Source organism: Lissotriton vulgaris, chromosome 12 (assembly GCF_964263255.1).
Source record: "Lissotriton vulgaris chromosome 12, aLisVul1.2, whole genome shotgun sequence".
NCBI lineage: Eukaryota > Metazoa > Chordata > Amphibia > Caudata > Salamandridae > Lissotriton > Lissotriton vulgaris.
Window position 1 is genome coordinate 411,110,838 of NC_141700.1, and position 21,261 is coordinate 411,132,098.

The window sequence follows — 21,261 nt, forward strand, 5'->3', positions numbered from 1 at the left end:
ACGCAACGCCACTCATCCACGCAACGCCACTCATCCACGCAACGCCACTCACACATGCAACGCCACTCACCCACGCAACGCCACTCACCCACGCAACGCCACTCACACACGCAACGCCACTCACCCACGCAACGCCGCTCACCCACGCAACGCCGCTCACCCACGCAACGCCGCTCACACACGCAACGCCACTCACACACGCAAATCCACTCACACCCACGCAGTGCCACTTTTACCCACACAGCACCACTTTTACCCACACAGCACCACTGTTACCCACATAGCACCACTTTCAGACACACAACGCCACTCACACCCACGCAAGCCCACTCTCACACACGCAACGCCACTCTCACCCATGCAACGCCACTCTCACCCATGCAACGCCACTCTCACCCATGCAACGCCACTCACCCATGCAACGCCACTCACACAGGCAACGCCACTCACACAGGCAACGCCACTCACACACGCAACGCCACTCACACACGCAACGCCACTCACACACGAAACGCCACTCACACACGCAATGCCACTCACACACGCAATGCCACTCACACACGCAAATCTACTCACACCCACGCAGTGCCACTTTTACCCACACAGCACCACTTTCAGATACACAACGCCACTCACACCCACGCAAGCCCACTCTCACACACGCAACGCCACTCTCACCCATGCAATGCCACTCACCCACGCAACGCAACTCACCCACGCAACGCCACTCACCCACGCAACGCCACTCACCCACGCAACGCCACTCACCCACGCAACGCCACTCACCCACGTAACAACACTCACACATGCAACGCCACTCACCCACGCAACGCAACTCACTCAAAGCCACTCACACACACGCAGTGCCACTTTCACCCACACTGTGCAGTGCACAATAGGTCTCGCAGTTGGAAAGTTGGAGCTATTGGTTTTGTAAATGACAAAGCCCTTTATGTTTTTAAAATGAAAACAAAAATAAAAGGCATTGTTATTTGCAATTGTAATAGCTCCAACTTTCCTACTGTGAGACCTATTGGCAACGCCAGTGCTTGTTTGTAATTGTCTCTTGTAAACCCTGTTTCAATATATTTCTCATCAACTGATAATCCACCCAGTGCATTGAATGTATTGCCCTTTCTCTTGAAACAAAAACATTCTTTCTGAGTCTTTACACTTTGTGTGTTCATCTATCTTACTTTGGTAAGTATTTTTGTGCGTACATGCCAACGTGTGAACACCAACATCAGAGAAGTAGCAAGACAAAGAGAATTTTATATCATTTTGCTATTAAGTTGCATTTGAGCAAGGAGTATTTTATAAAAGTGAGAAAGTGAAACATGAACTGTTAGAGTTCTTGCACTGTAGATTTTATTCTTTCATACGTTTCTCTTACAGGCATTGCCAATGAAAATGGGGGAATCACATTTTTTCCAGTTCAGGTGAACATCAGTGGTCAAACTCAGGCGATAACCAACTCCATTCAGCCTCTCACGGCCCAGAGCCTGACTGGTTCCTTGACAACACAACAAATGAATGTGGCTGGCCAGGTGCCAGTACAGCAGATGTCTGCCACTCACGGAATACAGCTGAGGCAGCAACTCAGCAGACCTAGGAAGGCAAACTCACTCACGCTCTTCTTTAGAAAGGTATTGTTGAGTTCTTTTAACTTAAAAAAACAATAACCTAGAACATAAATGTTATATTGCCATGAGAGGATTGAAGAATTAATTTAACTGCGGGTAATAAAATTGTCACATATTGATAATTACATTTGATCAGTTAAGGGGTTAGGTGTTACAAGTGGGGAAATAGGACATATTTCAAAATTATTTACACTATTCAGATGGATATGTTAATAGCATACATTTTTAATCTTATAATCAAATATTTAATTTGCAAATTGCTGTGTTAGCCTATAATATTGAAGTCCTAGTTGTCGTACACATTCATATACAAGTTCAGTGTTTCATTATATTTCTCTGGGATTTGATCTCAAAAGCATTTTTTTCCAGTGATTTACACATTGTAGTAATGTTTTCTGTTTTTAGTTTCCTTTTAAACGAATTCAGCTCTGTAAAGCAAAGCCAAGCTGTTAGGAATCTCGAATGCCCAGTGCTACTGTACATTAGAATTGCAAGGAGTATAGAAATTGTTTTCTGCAAATTTAAAGCTTGCATTTCATGGGAATGCCATTTTTGCAGTTGAGTTCTCGTATGACGAACTAATGCATTCTGAGTGCTCTAGTCCTAAATTTGAAATCCTTTTGGACTGAAATCAACTCCCTGTCACTTTACAAAATGCTTAGCTCCAGTAGCAACTCATTTGAATGATGTGTTTTCAGCTATTCCCATACTTCAACAATTGGATAATAAAGGCACCAGCTTCTCGTCGGCCAATAAAAGCAACAAGAGCCTGTCTAATTCTGTTCATCAACCTCTGTCTTACCATCGATCAGCAGAAATGGTCAGTCAATAACATTCCTGGGAGTAGTTCTGAATATAATTCAAAACAAAACAAAGCCTTCTTTTCACAAGAAAGGCAAATAAGACTCAAACTCATGGTGCAGAGATTACTGAAAAAAAAGTCTGTTTCTATTCACCTATGCAAGTCAATTTTGGGGCTGATGTATTCTTTAATTTCTCTAGTATCATTTTGCTGCCTCCGAATGTGGCCTATGCAGGAGGAGTTAGACAATGCCTTCAAACTCAAGGGCTATTCGATGACATAAACCAGATTACTCAGAACATGACAGCGTATTTACCTTGTTGCATGAAGTATTCTAATCTGTTGACAGGATTAACTTTCCTGCCTCAGATACCCAAATTTGTTATGACCATATGCTTCTCTAGAGGGGTGGGGTGTTCACCTTACAGGATTTAAGAATCAATGGGAAATGAACTCAGCGTCAAATAAAAGTGCATTTAAATTTGCTAGCGCTCCAGCCCATAGTATTCAGCCTGCAGTCATTCTTACCCAGGATAAAAGGTTCATCAGTGTTGATTTGTACAGGCAATACCACCAGCATGCATTATACAAAGAAATAAGGCGGCGCCGAATCTCCGGCACTATCTCAAGAAATTTGGGAGTAGGCTCTACAGCAACAGATAACAATCAAGGCGGAGCCTGTTCCAGGGACAAGCGGTGTTCTAGTAGATATTATTATTAATGTATTATTATTAATTTATAAAACGCCCAAATCATCCCCGAAGGGGTATCTCCGCGCTGAGGATGAGCTGTAGCAGGTTGAACCAATACATCATATTAAAACAGTACAGTTTTAAGAAGCCTTTTAAATTGAAGGTAATCAGGACATTGCCACAGGTGGATAGCGAGTTGGTTCCAATAAAAGAGAGCTAGGTGAAAAAACGCTTTGCCCCCTAGGTGCGCCTTTTTGCTCTGTGGTACAATGAGAATGGATTTAGTACCTGATCGTAGGGACCTGGAAGGCAGATATTAGTAATATTTTCTACAAGGTAGCTGGGATCCCTGCCGTTCAGGGCTCTCTGCAGCAAATCTTAAATGTTATCCTTTTGCGCACCGGAAGCCAATGAAGTTGTTGTAACAGCGGGATTTAGGGTGTTCTGGGGGAGGGGGGCTTTGGGGAGGGGGGCATTCGAGACTAGGCGAGCCTCTGTGTTTTGGGCTACTTGTAGTCTGTTAGCGATGACTCATTAGCTGAGATGGGGAGGGCATTTCAGTAGTCCAGGCGGCTCAACACCAATGCCTGGATGAGGGGTTTCCACATGGTCAGAGGAAGACAGGGAAATACCCTCCATAGGAGGCTTAGCACATAAAAACAGGAGCCTGCAGTGGTTGCTGCGTGCTCACTCATTGTCGGTTTCTGATCTAGAAGTATGCCCAAGTTTTTGACCACAGTCTTGAGAGCCGGGGCTGCGCCTAGTTCATCAGGCCACCAACTCAGGGACCACAGCAAAGTGGCATCTCCAAACACCATGATCTCGGTCTTCCCCGCGTTGAGCTGGTGGAAGTTGTTCCTCATCCAGCTAGCAATAGCCATCATACCATTCGCAAAGGTTATCGGCCACATTATCGGCCTCAATAACCTGCAACACACCCACTACTGACTAATGCTCTGCCTTCAACATTGTGTTTACTCACCCTCTGGGGTGCTACAATCTTATCCGCTTAGACATTGTACGGCTTTCATATTATTGTTTCTTGATTGTTATTACTCTGTATACTCTTGTATGATTGATACCCTATTTTTGCAACTCACTGTCTACGGAATCTCATATTGATTTAAGAGTCATGTCTATCCTACCTACTGTTTCTGTAAAGCGCTCTGATATCTGCAAAGATCTTGTTCGCGCTATATAAAACTTTAAAAATAAATAAATAAATAAATAAAGGTGAACTGAGCATTGGTATTATGTTTGTTAAAGGTGAGTAGTAGCCGGGTGTCATCAGCATACGAGATTGGTGTGAAACGCCAATTCCTAAGTAATCCTGCCAAGGGTGCAACATAAACGTTGAACAAAGTGGGGCTAAGAAATGAGCCCTGGGGTGCTCCCTTAGATAGTCCCATGGTCTTGGAGCGAAAGGGGCCCAAGTTGATCATCTGAGTTCGGTGAGAGAAAACTCAACATCCATTGGTTGGCTAGCCCTTTGATTCCACATTCTCTGAGTCTCCTGAGCAGTATATGGTGAGAGACTGTGTCGAAGGCAGCTGATCAATCAAGCAGCATCAGTATTACTGCCTGTCAGTTTTCCAGGGACAGCCTGATATTGTCGGTCACAGCAATCAAAGCTGACTCAGTGCTGTTCCTGGGCCTTAAACCTAATTGAGATGGATCTAGGCAGCCTGTAGCTTTGATATGGTTGGATAGATGCTTGTTGATGTATTTTTCCAGTACCTTGCTCAGGAGAGTTAACAGAGAAATTGGGCGATAGTTGGATAAATCCTCCACAGGGGCTTTGTTGTTCTTCCTGATGGGGATTATTTGCGCCGCCTTCCATTCAATGGGAAGATGGACCTCTCTCATTGAAAGATTAAGAATGGAGAGGTTGGGAGATAGCTGTTTGAAGAACAATTCGGTGGTCTTAGCTAGAATAACATCCAAAGGGGAACCTTATTTATTGCTTTCAATAGTGATTCTACGTTGCTCACAGCAAGAGGCGGGAAGTTTTCTAGTGTCTACCCGTTCGATATGGCGTGAGGGTTGCAGAGTGTAGAATCATGTTGGTGGTTCCCAGCCGAGATGATTTTGCCATAGATCAGATCAATTTTCTGTGTGAAATGTATAGCTATTTTGCCGTAAAGTGCGTGTGAGGGGTTTGCCTCGTTGTTACAAACTTTTGGGTTGGTGAAGGATATGAGTATTTGCTATAGCACTTTTGGGTCATTCCCTGCCTGATCGAGCTGCATCGCAATATAGATTCTGCGTGCTGTTTTTATATTTTATGGTATTGGGCCAGAGTGATCTTAATCTCTCTTTGTCCTGCGCATCATGAGATTGGCACCATCGTCGTTCCAGGTTTTTGCAGAGTAGGTATTCGGCTCGTAGATTATGGGAGTACCATGCTGTCTAGAGGCGCCTTATTAGACTAGGGCCCTGATTCACCGGAGCCAAATGATCAATGGCAGTTCTAACTGTAGAGTTAAAGCGGGCCAGGCATTCCTCCACATTATCGGACTCTAGAATCCAGGGTGTTGGAACTAAACCCGGAAAATGGTCTAGAGTGATTTTGTGCCATTGTCTGCAAGAATAAAGGAGGGTTGTAGGGGGAGCGTTGTGTAGCCTAGGGCCGCTGATTAAAAAGTCAATTAATGAGTGGTCTGTCCATGTTAGTGGGCAGGGAGCTTTGCATGAAATGCCCGGAGAGTTGGATTAAATGAGATCTAATGTATGTCCGGCTCGTTGTGAGGGGCTATCTTTGATCTTACCTAGATCAAGAGTGACTAAGTCTGCCAGGAGCGAAGAGGCATCCTGGGTTGCTGCATTTTCGCTTGTTACATTAAAATCTCGTAAGAGCACGAAATTTTGAAGAGATGACATGGGGCAATTAATTCCATTAATTGGAGTGAGAAATAAGCAATGGGAACTGGGGGCCGATAACAAGGGCATCTTTCCAGCTGTTTTGGGGACTCAAGTCTAAAGACTAGAATTTCAATTTTATCATTACAACGTTGCTCAAGTATGGAAACTTTAATAGAATCTTTGTAAATGATTGCAATACCCCCACCCGCCCTCAGTTGTCTATCCAGTGTTTGTATGCGGGAACACTCCGGGAGTGCCCCTGCTATGGCGGGGTGGAGCTGGGTTTGAGCCATGTTTCAGTCAGGAATCCCATATTGGGGTTCTTAGAGGTAAGTAGGTCCCAAATTTGGACTGCGTGCTTGGGCAGGTATCCAACATTACTTAGAAAGCCGTTCCAGCTTTGAACATATTGGCCCTTTGTTTTTCTGAGGAGGTCTGGAGAAGAGTGTCGGCCTGGGGGTTGTGTTGACACATGCCTAGGTCTGAAGGCATAGAATCTACGGTCTTCCGTTCCAACTTCAGACTTTGAAATTGGCAGGACCTGCATGTTAAGGGTCCCTCCATAACCGGGAGGGCCCTATGTGTTATATTTGTGTGATAGCACATTTATCTGAGCTACCTCGTCTAATATTGAGGAGTTCCAGGTTTGTATATGTAAGTGCGCACCTCATCTGCGCGTCGTATTAGACATGCGTTTTTATAGAGGAGGTGAGCCTGCTAACCTCCAATCAGCCTGGAAGTGAGGGTCAAACTGTACTACTATCTCCCTCCACTCAAGCGGAACCCGTGGTGGACCAGGTAGAAATGTGGAGTGGCAGAGTGAGTCGAGGTAACAGATTAAAATTACATTAAAAGTTAATAATGCCCTTAAAAACAACACACAATTAACACAGAGTGTCGGTATGGCAGCCTTACTACAGTTAATCAGAACTGGGAACAGCTGTTACGAATGGGAGCTCAACTTGGAAAAATCTAGACAGGATTTTTGGTTGTTGGGACACACCAAATCTAGATCAGTTTGCGATGCAGGGAAATCAAAAATTGCAGTTTTACACAAGTTGGCACCCACTGCAGGGTTCGTGGGAGAATGCGTTTTTGATCAAATGCTCAGGGATCTTTGCTTGTGCTTTACCCTCGATCCTGTTGCCTCCAAGACTTCTCAGCAAAATGAAGAGAGATCCATGCAGAAGAATTCTGATTGTCCTGAAATGGCCCACATAGCATTGGTTCATCAAACTTCTACTCCTCTTGGAGAAGACTTGCATTCAGCTGAAACCTCTACCTACATTACTAACAATAAACCACAACCAGGTAAAGATCCAGGTATTCTTCTGGACCTGACATCCTTGCACTTGTCAGCCTTGCTCCTGAATACAATGAGTTTGCAAGCTTTAACATTCCACAAGATTATAGAGAAATTCTTGCTAAAGCCGTAGCTGATACTACCAATAGGTTGTATAAGTTGAAATGGCAGTGTTTCTGTTTATGGTGCCAAAAATATAAAATTCACTCTATCTCAGCAGCACCGTAACAGATATTACACCATCTGGTACTTTCAGCAAATTCAGGTTTAGTCCATGCTTCAATTAAAGTGCACTAAGCAGCAATTTCGAGATGTAGAAGCTCGACTGGGTCATCATCACTGTGGTCCAGGGAGTGATCAAACAAATTCTTAAAGGCGTTTTCAGAGTCTTTCCTCTATTAAAGAAACTTCTTCCATCTTCGCAGCTAAATACAGTGCTTGCACAACTGATAAAGGCTCCATTCAAATCTATTCACAAAACCATTAAGACATTTTTAAAGTTTAAAATGGCACTTTAATTGGCTCTTACATCTGCAAGAAGAGTTCGATTCAGATTCAGATTCAATACCACTTTATTTCGATTAATTAAAATCATAAAAAGTACAGTATACAAATCGATTTGTGGGTAAGTAAAATACATTAAAACACATAAAAAAGCACAATTTTAGAACACATTTTTTTTTAATAATTACATTGCAGGTTAAAAACATTATATTGTCAATATGAAATAATTTATTTACACCAGCAGTTTTGTTAAGACCCATCATAATACATTTCCTGCGGCGGATGGAAGCTACAAAGAAATTTGCCACTCCAAACATAATAAACGGGGACTCCCTTAGTTTTAGAAATAGCAACGCAGGTTTTGCTTGCACAAACCCCTTACCCTTTAGTATAGGAATGATAAACTTTTTCCTGGGCAAACTGTAATAAGAGCAGAAAAAAGTATAGTGCATTGTGTCCTGCAGGGAATAGCCGTCACAGTTACATGGGGATGCGTCCGCTGGCCTACACCAGACTTTCGAGTCGGTTAGCAGCAAATGGATTTGATTGAATCTGAATTTGGTCAAAACCCAACGATGGAACGGGACCGTCACAACAGTGAGGTACGGTTGGATAACAAGGGATGAAATTAATAGGTAGTGTTCCCTTACCGATGGCTTCCTTAGTTGAATTGCCTCCCGCTCCAATTCTCTGTTCTTAATAAAGTTGGTTTTGACCCAAGCCAGATCTGCTTTTAGTAGTCCCTCTGGGTTAGTTAAGATTTTCTGGCGCCCCAGTTCCCTAGAGGTATTTTTAATATAGGACATCCACTGGCTACTTTTCATATTCTCCAAATTCATACAGTCCTTTAAAATCGCATGATTAAGAGAGAGGTGGGGATTCAGCCAAGTTTCTATCCACAGTAGGATAGGGGCCATATTTATAATGTCTCTGAGGTAGCCCATCCCAAGCTCCTGATGGGTGGCAAAAGTAGCTGTTGATTGGGGTAAGCCTAAGAGTGCACATAGGAATTTATTCTCCTCTCTTTGAATAGCTTCAGGTTGAGTTAATAAGAAGAGTTAGTGAGATGCAGGCCTTTCTATTAAAGAGCCATTAAGCAATTCAAGGATAATAATGTGGTTCTCTGAACCAATCCCAAATTTAATCCTAAAATCCTGAAAGATTTTCATTTAAATTAACTTATTGTCAAAAAGACATTCTTTCCGAATCCTCAGGTGCAGCTAAAGGATCATTACATACTTTGGACATTAAAAGATGCCTAAAATTCTATTTGTGCTGGACAAGACAATTCAGGACAACAGACAAGCTGCTGGTTGCATATGGGAACCATCGTAAGAGTTTTCCAGTTTCCAAGCCGAGTATAGTTCGATGGATTTCAGAAGCTATCCAGCTTTTTCACAATAAGGCTGGAAGGCCTTTAAGGGACAATGTTCGAACTCATTCTACCAGGGCTGTCTCTACAACTACCGCTCTTTTCGCTGGCGTGTATCTCGAGAAAATATTTTGAGCAGCAACATGGAAGAACAGGCACATGTTCACTCAACATTACTGCCTGGAATCGTCAGAGCAACAGAGTGATGGGGTTGTGAAACAAGTAGTGTTGCCCCATTTATTCCAATAAAGTGAGCCTTTGCTTATTCTATTATCCCACCATCAGCTATTGTGTTATTGTACTTATGAATGTGCCTGTATTCTAACTACTAGCTTTTCTGATTCATGATTGTGAATCTATGAAAGATCAAAAATTGGAGAAGAAAATAAGGTACTCACCTTTAACTGTAGTTCCCCAGTATTGGCATCTTTCATAGATTCACTTGACCCACCCTCTTCTCTGTAGAGGCTCCCCTTATTCTTATGGGATTTATTTTTTTACCACTAGTCTTGAAAATATGAGGGAGTGAAGCCTCTGTCGGAAGTGTTCTACAGAGTGCTATTGCCTGAAGTTTGGTTCTTGATGAATGATGTGGATAAGTTAATGAAGTCAATGATTTCTAGCCATTATAGGCTATGTATTGAACTGTACTGCTTTCTAATTATACTGTGGGACTTCAACAAGAAATTGTTCAAGCATGTTAATCGATCAAGATGCCAATACTGGGAAACTACAGTTAAAGGTAAGTAACTTATTTTCTTTCTGTGAAGTCATAAACTTTAAATAGTCCAGCTTGCATGCAGGGAACCCAGAATACTTCTATATATGTATATATTCCTTCTGATGTTAGAGGTAACTATCTCTGTGTTGGGGGGGCGCGGCTAGCCAGACTGCGAGATGGCCGCCATTTGAGCGAGCTCCGCCGGCCATGGTAATAAATCCTTAATTAATCCTTTAAAATAGCAGACTCCGGGGCTTGAAGTTAGCGCCTGGACATCCGACGACCCCGGTGCGTGTGGCGAGCAACTTGCGACTCCCTGGGGGTGTGCTCCAGCGCTGCTCGAATCTCACGCAGCTAACACCGGATCGACACCATTGCTGAAAGCTGGGCCGGGGAGCTCCCTTTGCCCGTAGGGCGGAGTAATTGAGCCCTCGGTCCTTTCTCCGCCTGAACTGCGGACCCCGAGGACTGCCCCGGAGGAACGTGAGGCCGTGCAGGAGGGAGATCGGAGCATCCCCAGTGAACAATATCAGCGGACTGCGCTTCAACCGCAACCGAGGCGACTATGTGAGTGGTGCACAGTGGTCGCCCGGAAAGCCGAAGTGCCATTTTCCGAACCTCCAGCGAGCTCATGAGCGAGCGGCGAGACCCGCAAGGCACAGAGACCTGAAAACTGCTGTCGATATTACTGATTGGCAGGTACGGAGTTGCACCACTGGGCTCCGGGAGAATTGGCACATTCCGACCCCCCCACCCCTGTGTAACTGCATGAGAGCATTACGAAGTACCGAAAATCACGCTCTTTATATACGCGCTGTGGGGGGTGCGGGAAAATAGCGTCACCCTGCTGCTGCACCTGGTAGTCCAAAGGACGGATCGTTGATCGACCTATGGTCCAGGACAGTGACATATAGGCATACAGCCTCACACGAACGAAACACGTACTGGCAAGCACCCTGTAGTACCGCCATTTTGCCGGCCAGCCTCGGAGAAGACGTAAGCGTGCCATATTACAAGTGCGGCCCTGTCGAAGTGCTGTGTGAGGCGGTGGTGGGACACTCACAGACTATCAGATAGCGTGATTACACTCCTCACTCCCCCGAACTAACAGCGTGGCATAGCGCTAATAACTCGTTTCCCGCTCATTGTGACGGTGGGGGAAAGGAGGTGAGCGGTGGCAGACCCCTGTTCCCCAACACTGGTTGAATACCCGGATCGTACCGCTACCTCCCGCCTGACCTGCGGTAATAGCGCTGAGAGGACGCTGGTACTCCTGGATATACGCAGCAAGGGGATCTCTCGAATCAGTCTGGTGACTTAGCAGCAGACTACCCAACCCGGTACCCACCTTGGGGAGAAATGATGCAAGACAAGCTAAGATCTCGTTTGATAACGCCCGACCTGCGAAACCTAAGGAAACACAGGCGGCTGAGAATGTAGCGGCCGGTGGTGATGACAACGGAATTGAGCGGGAGGAAGATCTTCGCACCTTGATGCTGGATGTGCGCTCTAGTCTAAGGAATATAGATGCAAAACTGGACACGCTCACCACCCAGATAGACCAGGGCAGAACTCAGGTTACCACGCACAAAACCAGGCTGGATGGGCTGGAAAACAGACATACTGAGTGCGTGGAGTTTCAACTCCTTCACATGGACAGACTGCTCAAGATCATCAAGGCGAAGAATGATGATTTGGAGGCACGTTTCCGTAGGAACAACCTCCAAATCACAGGAATTCCGGAAACGACCAACATAGGAAAGATGGAGGTATATGTCACCAATCTGCTCCATGAACTATTCGACCCGAATCTCTCCCCAGTCTGGAGCGTGCACATAGGGCATTGGGCCCGAAACCGCCAGTGGGTGGTACGCCAAGGCCCATTCTTGCGAAGATCCTCAACTATCAAGACAGAGACCTGATTCTGAAGTTAGCGCGCGAGAAAGGCCAAATAGCCCACAAGGGCAACAACGTGTCATTCTACCCGGATTTCACACCTATGGTGCTGACTGCAAGGAGAGAATTTTTGCCCGCTAAACAACTGTTATTACAAGCACAAGTTCCCTATGCGCTCCTGTATCCTGCCAAACTGAAGGTCACACATGATGGGTCGGCACACTTCTTCACGGATGCCAAATCCGCACTTAAATTTGCAAAACACATCTGCGGCTCCAAGAAGAAAACTCCACACGTGAGACAGGATCAGGAAGAAGATCAGCTAAGTGATAATGATTGAGACACTCTGTTATGTTGCCGCTTTGCTCCGTTGGGGCTGGCTGCGGAATGATTGGGACTGAGTGGGTATGCTGGTGTGCCTCTGGGAGGAATTGTGTTCTCAAGGGGTGCGTGGTAGACACTCTGAGGAATGCTGCCCTGCCACCCGGTGGTCGGAACCGGGGCGAACAATTTATTATGAAGCAAAATAAAGGATGCTGACTGGAGCTACTGGGGCTGCCAACTTTTACCCCATGGCCACCCTGTGCAAACAGGGGTGTATGTCTGGGGACCCTCGCCCACCTGGGGTTTCTCCCAATGTTAAGTTACTTCCACGCTTTGCGTGGCTGTGGGGGTAATAATACACAACCTGATTGGGAGGTTGGAGTGGGAGGGGGAAAGGGAGGGACAGTTGGCGGTTTGTTAAGACATAGGTTGCTACAAGACCAGTTACCCTTGGGACTGTATCACTTTTCGCCTGAGTATCCCCGAGGGGGAGTGCGAGAGCTGATGTCTGAATTGCCATGGGCGCGAATAGGGAGGTGATTAGGATTATTATTTGGAACTTAAGGGGAGTGAATCATGGCAGAAAGGCAAGACTGATGCATGCTTACTTGCAGAGACACAAAATAGACATTTGCTTACTACAGAAAACACATTTAAACATGAAACCGTCGGTGAAACTGGAACACAGCAGGTGGGGTGCGATCTATTCAGCAGTATATTCCAACTACGCAAAGGGGGTGGCCATTCTGATTCGTAGAGGGGTAGATTGGAGGGAAGGAAATATACATACAGACCCGGAGGGGAGATACATTGTAGCTCAGGGAACGCTATGTGGTAGATCAGTGGTGCTGGTCAATATATATGGCCCGAATTCAGACTCGCTGGATTTTCCCAGGGAGGTCTGGGCTTGAGTAGAGGCGACAAACTGTTCCACGATAATTTGGGGGGGGGGGGCGACTTCAATGTGGTACTGGACGATTCGATCGACCGCAAGGGGACATCTAGGCAGTTGCACCCACATGCCAGCCAAGCACTCCGGGATATATTGCTAGAAGGTAATCTGATTGATATATGGAGAGTGCGCCATCCAGGTATCCGTGAGGTTACATGCATTTCCAGTCAACATGCGGCCTGGTCCAGACTGGACTTCTGGCTCACGTCCCCCGATATAGCCTCCTGGACCACGGACGTTCTACACCTTGCTAGGTCCTTATCCGATCACGCTCCGTGTCTTCTAGAGTTGACGCCCCCATGCGCGTTTCAACGGGCATTCAGCTGGCGGCTCCCTCCACATGCACTGTTAGACGCAGCCTTTAAGGAGGAGATCAGAGCTGACATTGAGGAGTACTTAACTCTTAGCACTGGCTCTGTGTCCACGGATTCAGCACTCTGGGAGGCGTTCAAGGTAGTGATCCGCGGGCAATGAATAGCTCGGCAGGCTGGTGTGCTTAAGGCCATCAGGAGCACACTAAGCAGGCTGGAGGGGCAGATTAAAGGAGCTTGAAGGCGCATTTTGTATTACCCCTGACCCCGAAACTGCAGCAGCGATTAAAGACAAATTACTAGAGTTTGCGGAAGAGGCACAGCATGAACTAAGATTCTTAGGTAAGCATGCTGAGGCTAGGAGATACTGGGAGGGAGACAGGCCAAGCCGGACGTTGGCGGGGCTCATTAGGAAAACGAGGGCTTTTATCCACACAATACACAATTCAGAAGGTGAAATCGTCACAGGGCAGGAGGCGATCCTGCATGAGTTTGCAGCCTACTACTCCAATCTTTACACTACCACACAACCCGAGGCCCCTGAGCACTTACAGGATTCCCTAGAATCCATAGCGCTCGTTTGGTTCAATGATGCTCATCGTAAATACATGGAATTGCCAGTAACGGTGGAGGATATCAGAAAAGTGATAAATAGCTTACCCCTGAACAAGGCCCCGGGCCCCGATGGCTTGATGACAGCGCTCTACAAAACGTACTCTGAAGAGCTGGCCCCACGGCTCCATGCCGTATATGCTGAGTCTCTAGAAACCGGAATTCTGCCCGCATCTATGCGAGAGGCCTTAATAATGACGTTGCTCAAACCGGACAAAGACGAACATTCTCTTGATTCTTACCGACCGCTATCCTTACTAACGTGGACGTCAAAATTTACGCCAAGCTTGCGGCAGAACGCCTCCAACCTCTCCTCCCGATGGTGGCCCTCCCGGACCAGTCAGGGTTCATTCCCGGCCGGGCCACGTCACATAAACTCAGGACGCTGTTCTCTGTGCTACACTACCACCACCCATCGGTGCACGCTGCAGCCATTTTTTTAGACGCCACAAAGGCGTTTGACTCGCTCGAATGGCCCTATATGTTCCGGATACTGGAACGCATGGGATTTAGCCCGTTATTTATAGCCCAAATCCGACTACTTTACACATGCCGACTGCGCGGGTGCGGGTGAACAGCATGATCTCGGAACCATTTGCGGTGACCAGGGGCACTAGACAAGGCTGCCCGCCCTCTCCCCTGCTCTTCGCTATTGCGATGGAACCTCTCACATCGAGAATAAGGCAACATCTGACTGCTAGGGGGATTGGGTCAGTTCCCGCAGCTTGCTAATCTCTATTTATGCTGATGACGTCACCCTGTACGTTTTGGACCCCTCAGCTAACTTAGATCCCTTGCTGAGAGAATTCGTAAAATTCGGCGGACTATCAGGAGTGTCGATCAATTGGGCCAAATCTGTGATCTTCCCCTTGACAGATGGCACACCTGAGGTGCAATCAGAGTTCCCTCTGCGCTGGACAGCCGATGAGGTCAAATACTTGGGAATCTGGATTTGTAGGAACCTACAGGACATCTGGTCCCTGAATTTCGGCCGTGCGATAAACTGGCTGGAGAGTAAAGTTGCGATATGGTCTAAGCTCCCCCTTTCTTTAGCGGGAAGGGTGGCCCTGTCCAAAATGGTGGTCTTGCCTACATTTTTATATCTTTTTGCGAATATTCCAATCCCATTGACCAAGCACTTTTTTACCTGCCTTAGATCCCATTTGCTCACTCTGGTGTGGGCGAGCAAACAGGCTCGAGTTTCTTGGGCCCTGCTGTCATTACCACTGAGACAGGGTGGACTGGCCGCCCCTGATATGCATCTGTACGCCTTGTGTGCACAGGCTCAGTTTCTGCATTTTTGGACGTACCCCACACCATTCCAGCCACACGTGGCGGTAGAGCAGGATTCAGTGGCGCCATTGCACCTAGGGGTTGCTCTATTTCAGAGGAGCACTCGCCCGGCTACTGATGTAGACTCCGCTAATACACTGCGCTGGGCATGAAGCGAATTACAAAAGCGAGCACAGCTCCCACTCCTTTACGCACCTGCCATCCCCTTGAAAAACAATCGGATGCTGGCCCTTTGGTGAAGTTTTTGCCTATCACCAGCTGAAAGCGGCATGTAGGTCCCTCTGGGAGGGATTTCCAGATGCTCCCCCCACGTTAAACGCCATACAGAATTTGTTGGCCCGCGCCTCCTCCAAAAATCTGGTCACGAGACTGTATACTGAGATGCAAGAGCAAGCCCCGATTTTGAGACCTAAGTCTATGCTGCTTTGGAATGAAGAGCTCGACCCTCCCCTGCCTGGTGACCAATGGTCATTTTGCTGTAAATAACTTTTGGAGCTCTCCCCGAATTATTAGCCTCGTCTTATTCATTTTAAATTCCTGCATCGCTATTATCGTACCCCGGTGAACCTTCGCCGCATGCACCTGCGGGAGGACGCTAGGTGTTGGAGATGCGGATGTGAAGATGCTACCTTTTTACATCTGGCCTGGGATTGCCCTAAACTCGTTGATTACTGGCTGGGTATATTCGTGGCAGTAAACCAAATAGTCGGCAGGTCAGATGACCCCTCCCCACACTTAGGGCTGTTGGGTATGGTTGCTGATACGGTGCCCAAACATAGGAAACTACATGCTCTGCTGTTGCTATATGTGAGGCGACAGATTGCTCTTAGATGGGGACGGAAGAAATTGCCTACCTTCAGCTCTTGGTTAGACGATGTTACATTAGGGCATACACAGTTAGGTACATACTGGGAATTGATGCCTGCTGCGTCTAGACCCCGGGATATCTGGGAATCGTTTCTACAATGGGCTAGTGCCAGGGTGACCTCTCCTGCCCCGGGTGAGGGAGGACCTGCAGCGAAAGATTAAGGTGAGGTAACAGATCTTTTGCAACACTCTGGTGGCGTCTCGGAGTTGTGCAGACGAGGACGCAGCCCCCCCCACCTCTTTACCTCCTTCCTTCCGCTCCCTTCCCTCCTCTAACCTACCCACCTATGCTGTTCCGGTTTGAGTTTCGTACTGTTAGGATTGTTCCTAGTTACATACATATGTGCTACCCACAACACACAAGCTTCATCTAGCTTATAAAGACTGTCTACTTTTGTTTGGTATATATCCTTTATCATTTTAATCTGCTTATTTGTTTAGAACAGGTCTTATGAGTCCTAATGATCCAAATACTACAAATGTGAAGTGTAACTTGACTTGAAACGCGGCCGGCCCAAAGTGGTAGTAGGTGACATGCTGTGTTAACCTATGCTCTTTCTACAAGTACTCATTAATTGCCAGGTACCACACATGAGAAGCTGCCGGACAATATTTGGTTGTAGGCGATGAGCTGTGTACTTAATGATGAACTTTAATAAAGGTTTTAAAAACAGGGAAAAAAAACTATCTCTGTGTTGAACATTTCGGTAACTTCTCTAAAAGGTGGTGGCAGCCGTTACTACACTCTTCTGTAGAAAACAATATTATTATTGTCGAACACAAACCATATTGCATCATCCAGTTATAGAAATGTGCTTTATAGTTAAAATAACCTAAAGCCCTTCAGAAATTGAAGAGAAAAATGAAGGGAAAGGCGTGTGTCCGGTTAAAAGTGTGCTAGCTGCATTTAGTATACACTGTAGCTTTAAGGAAACCACCAGTTTCCAATACCCTGCAAGCAATATGCAGGTAGTTTGCCTCAAAGCTTAAGTTCTTACTTCGGATCATGCGGACTGGATCTGAACTGCACTCTTTTTTCCTTAGATTTTTTCATCTGAAAATTATTATTATCACCTTTATTCAGCATCTTATAGACTTAAACAGTTTGATATCAAATAGGGGGAATAAGGGTGGACAATTTTTAGTGGGGTCCAATGTACTTGTCCTAGGAAGCAGCAAACAACAATTGGTGTACAGAGTTCCCCAAGGAGAGCTAGAAATTTAGCCCAGCCAGTCTTCTCTCTCACTTAATTAGACAGGTGGTGGTGAGGGGGTCTAGAGTGTGTGATGTAGACCCTTTTTCCAGAATGTAAGGATACCTCACACAGGCTACCGGCAGGACCACAACTGTAGTCCCAGCCGATGACCGTCCAGCGTCATCATCGGTATCCTGCTCCTTCGGCAGGCTGGCGGTGCAATGCCCGTCGGGCAGCAAGGGAAGCTGCACTTTGGCGGAGATCTTCTATTCTGGGCCAACGGGTGTGTGTGTGTGAGGGGCCTAAAGACGTGCAATCGTGAGCATGGTGGTGTGGTTAAAAAAAGTCAGTAGAGTCCTGTAGGTGATTATTTTAATGGTCAGGCTCACTGCTTTGATTAAAAGTTACAGGGGTATTAAGGAGTGGTGAGCAATGAGACCAACCCTTAGTCAACCCTTATTGTGAAAAAACCGGTCAGACTGTGGTCCTGCCGGTAGCCTGTGTGAGGTATCCTTACATTCTGGAAAAAGGGTCTACATCACACACTCTAGACCCCCTCACCACCACCTGTCTAATTAAGTGAGAGAGAAGACTGGCTGGGCTAAATTTCTAGCTCTCCTTGGGGAACTCTGTACACCAATTGTTGTTTGCTGCAGACTTAAACAGTTTCCCTCAGGGAAAATTGTTTCTTCAAAATGCCATCACTTTTTGTGAAGTGTGTGTCCTGTGGGACTAAGAAGGCTGCTTTTGACTCTTGTGACCAATGTGGGTCTTTTTATCTGTCTCTCGCTCTAAAATGGTGAAAAGGGATGTTAAAGGCAGAGGTGGTATTTGACAGTGAGGAAAACCAGGCGATCTCATGGCTGAGGAGGAAAGGATGAAAAGAAGGAGATCAGCAAGAGAGAAGGCTTCCTTTACTGCTCCAGGTTTCTCCCGTACAAATGACCTCCTTAGGGGAAGATCGTGGGAAAGAAAGTGCTGAAGACACCATCATCACCACTCCACACACTTTGGCCCTTCCCTTTAGCATCTGTCTATGTTAAGACCATTTGCACAGACATACTCATCGTCAAGGAACTCTGTGGTTCCAAGCAAATTAACATAAAGAGCCCCAGTAGCAATCAATACTTCCACAGGACAACCTCTCTTGCCGTCAATGCTACTACCTCCTTTGATCGAAACACAGACAACACAAGCAACAGCACAAACGATTACAATGGTGCCTCCCTGTCCGTCAACAACACATTCACCTGCGGTAATCCATGGTATCATTAGACGCCAAGGCTCTCTACTTCACTATCATTGATGTCAAGGGTTTGCTGTGTATCTTTACCAAGCACATCTGTCTCTAAAGTTGACCCTGAGATCGACATTGAGAAAATAAACATCGCAACACTCAGTGGCCTCCATTCATACTGTATCTTCCTCTCACTCTGATGTATTTGTCCTTATGGAGAGCCAGTATTTTCCAGTAAGACCAAGAATGATCATTCCAGCAGAGCACCCACTGCAAGAACCTCTCTGCCAACCTTCAATAACATATTTCTTCACCATCAATAAATCTTCATCCTCTTCCATCTTCAACTTCCACTCATCTTCACTGATTGCCTGTCCTTGACAGACATCGACAGCAGCTATCAGTCACTCCTCACAATCCTCATCCCAATCATTTCCGTTTACACCAAAAGCTACGGATGAGCTTGATAAAGTGTCATATCTTATGTTTTTTCCACCAGGGATGTATTCTATTTCCAGATCATATTGTAACAACTTAGCACTCAACCTTGACAATCTTGGGGTTTGATCTCTTATGACAGTACCACTCAAGATATTAACCAATGGTTTGTGATCTGTCTGTAAAATAAGCCTCTTCCCCCATATGCAACATTTAAATCTCTCCATGGCCCAACAACATGCCAACAATACTTTTTCAATCACGGAATAAATTTCCTCTTTCTCCCTCAAAGACCTTGATGCAAAACCCAACTTGACTTATTTTCCAGTTTTGCATTTTTGTGACAATGTAGCACCTAAACCATCATTACTTGCATCAACAGTAATAATACAGTCCCTCAAAGGATCGAAAGATGCCAAAACTCCAGCAGAAGAAATGTCCTTCGTGGGATTGATGAACTCATCTTGGCATGCTGCAGACCATGCAAACACTTTTTTTTTCAACAATTCCCTTAGGTTAACAGTTTTAGCAGAACAATTATCAACAAATTTTGCATTGAATACACATACACCCAGAGAGAACGAAACATGTTCTTTAGTAGTTGAACAAGGGGCATCAGTGATAGCATCCACTAGACCAGGTCTAGGAGAAACCCCTTTTGTAGAAATAACATGACCGAGATACTCTATGCTTTCTTTCGCAAAATCACACTTCTTTACATTGGCAACATTTCCTGCTTTTTGTAACTTGCTTAGTACTAATTCTATGATCTCATCATGATGGACCAAATCTTTACCTGCCACAAGTATGTCATCTTGAAAAGTCACCATTCCCTTTATGCCACCTAAAACAATAATGTTTAGATGACTCATCAAGTACCACCTGGTGATATCAAATGCCAAATCTATCTTACTGAAAACCTTAGCACCTGCAAATGTGGAAACAATGTTGTCAATACGTGGTAGGGGATGTGAGTCTACCCAGATAACTTTATTCAGACTCCTACGGTCAACACAGACCCTAAGCTTGCCATTTTTCTTCTTTGCTATAACTAAAGGGGATAACCAAAGGGACGATTTGATGGGCTCAATAACTCCATCTTCACATATTTAAAAAAAATAACGTTTGACAAGTCCTCTTGTATGCTGAAAGGAACATTCCTCAGCGTATTCTTCACTGGCACGGTACCACTCTGTACTTTAATCCTATGTTTAAAACCGGCAGTCTTTTCCAGCCTGTCACAAAAAACTTCCCTTAAACTTGCTAATCCACTTCTGACCTCCCCCCTCAGGAGCGGTTTGCTCATCAACAGGGTGCTCTGCAACCAATGAAACCTGTACCTTCTTTCCAGGCCTTAGTTTCATTCCGAATAATCCTTGATGGTGCCACCAAAGAATATTCAGTCCTTTCTTTGCTCCATATACTTTCCCAACAATCACTTTTCCTTTTAACTTTAATTGACATTCAATATATCCTCTTAATTCAATTTTCCTCCCATCATAGTTAACCGTGTTCCTGTCTTGAGGAAGAAGCTGTTTTTATCCCCACTTTTTCCTGAAAAGATCATCTGTCACTATTGTCATCCTAGCACCTGAATCAATAAGGTTCACCAACCTGGAATGCGTCACAACACAGTGCTCCCACAGGTCCGATCCATCCTCCCTCCAAGTGTGGGGACGTCAACACCAATTCCTCAGCTCCTAGACTCTTTGTAGCAGCCACGGCTTGTTGTGTCCAGGCCAGACACCAACACAGAAGAAGATTGACCTGAACATCAAGGGACTTCAGGGATATTGAGGCCCACATCATGAAATGAAATGAAATGAAATGAAAACAAATTTATAACGCGCTGAACTCAGCCCAATGGGCATCAAGGCGCCTAACCAAAATATTTGGAAGTCCAGAGAACTAGTTAATGGTAGGCTTTCTTGAAGTACCATGTTTTAAGGGCCTTTTTAAAGAGGGGCAATGAGGATAAAGATTTAAGCTCCAAGGGAAGTGCGTTCCAGAGACGAGGGGCAACAGAAGAGAAAGCTCTTCCTCCCCATCTGGTCTTTTTGGTCCGAGGCGTTACCAAGAGATGCTGTTGTGATGAGCGTAAACTTCTGCTGGGAACATATCCAGAGAGAAGTGATCCCAACCCATCAGAAATTCCTGCTTTCAAAGCCCTATGTGCTAGACAGATGACTTTGAAAGAGATACGATGCTCTACAGGAAGCCAGTGAAGACTCTTTCT

General features: G+C 45.6%; 1 protein-coding gene across 1 annotated transcript in view; it reads left to right on the forward strand.

The window, feature by feature from the left end:
• RBL2 (RB transcriptional corepressor like 2) overlaps positions 1-21,261 on the forward strand; it is a 1,013,578-nt gene that overhangs the window by 775,950 nt on the left and 216,367 nt on the right. The window contains exon 16 of the mRNA XM_086945179.1: positions 1,396-1,646. Coding sequence (XP_086801305.1) covers positions 1,396-1,646 — 251 coding nt within the window. The remainder of the gene's footprint in view (positions 1-1,395; positions 1,647-21,261) is intronic.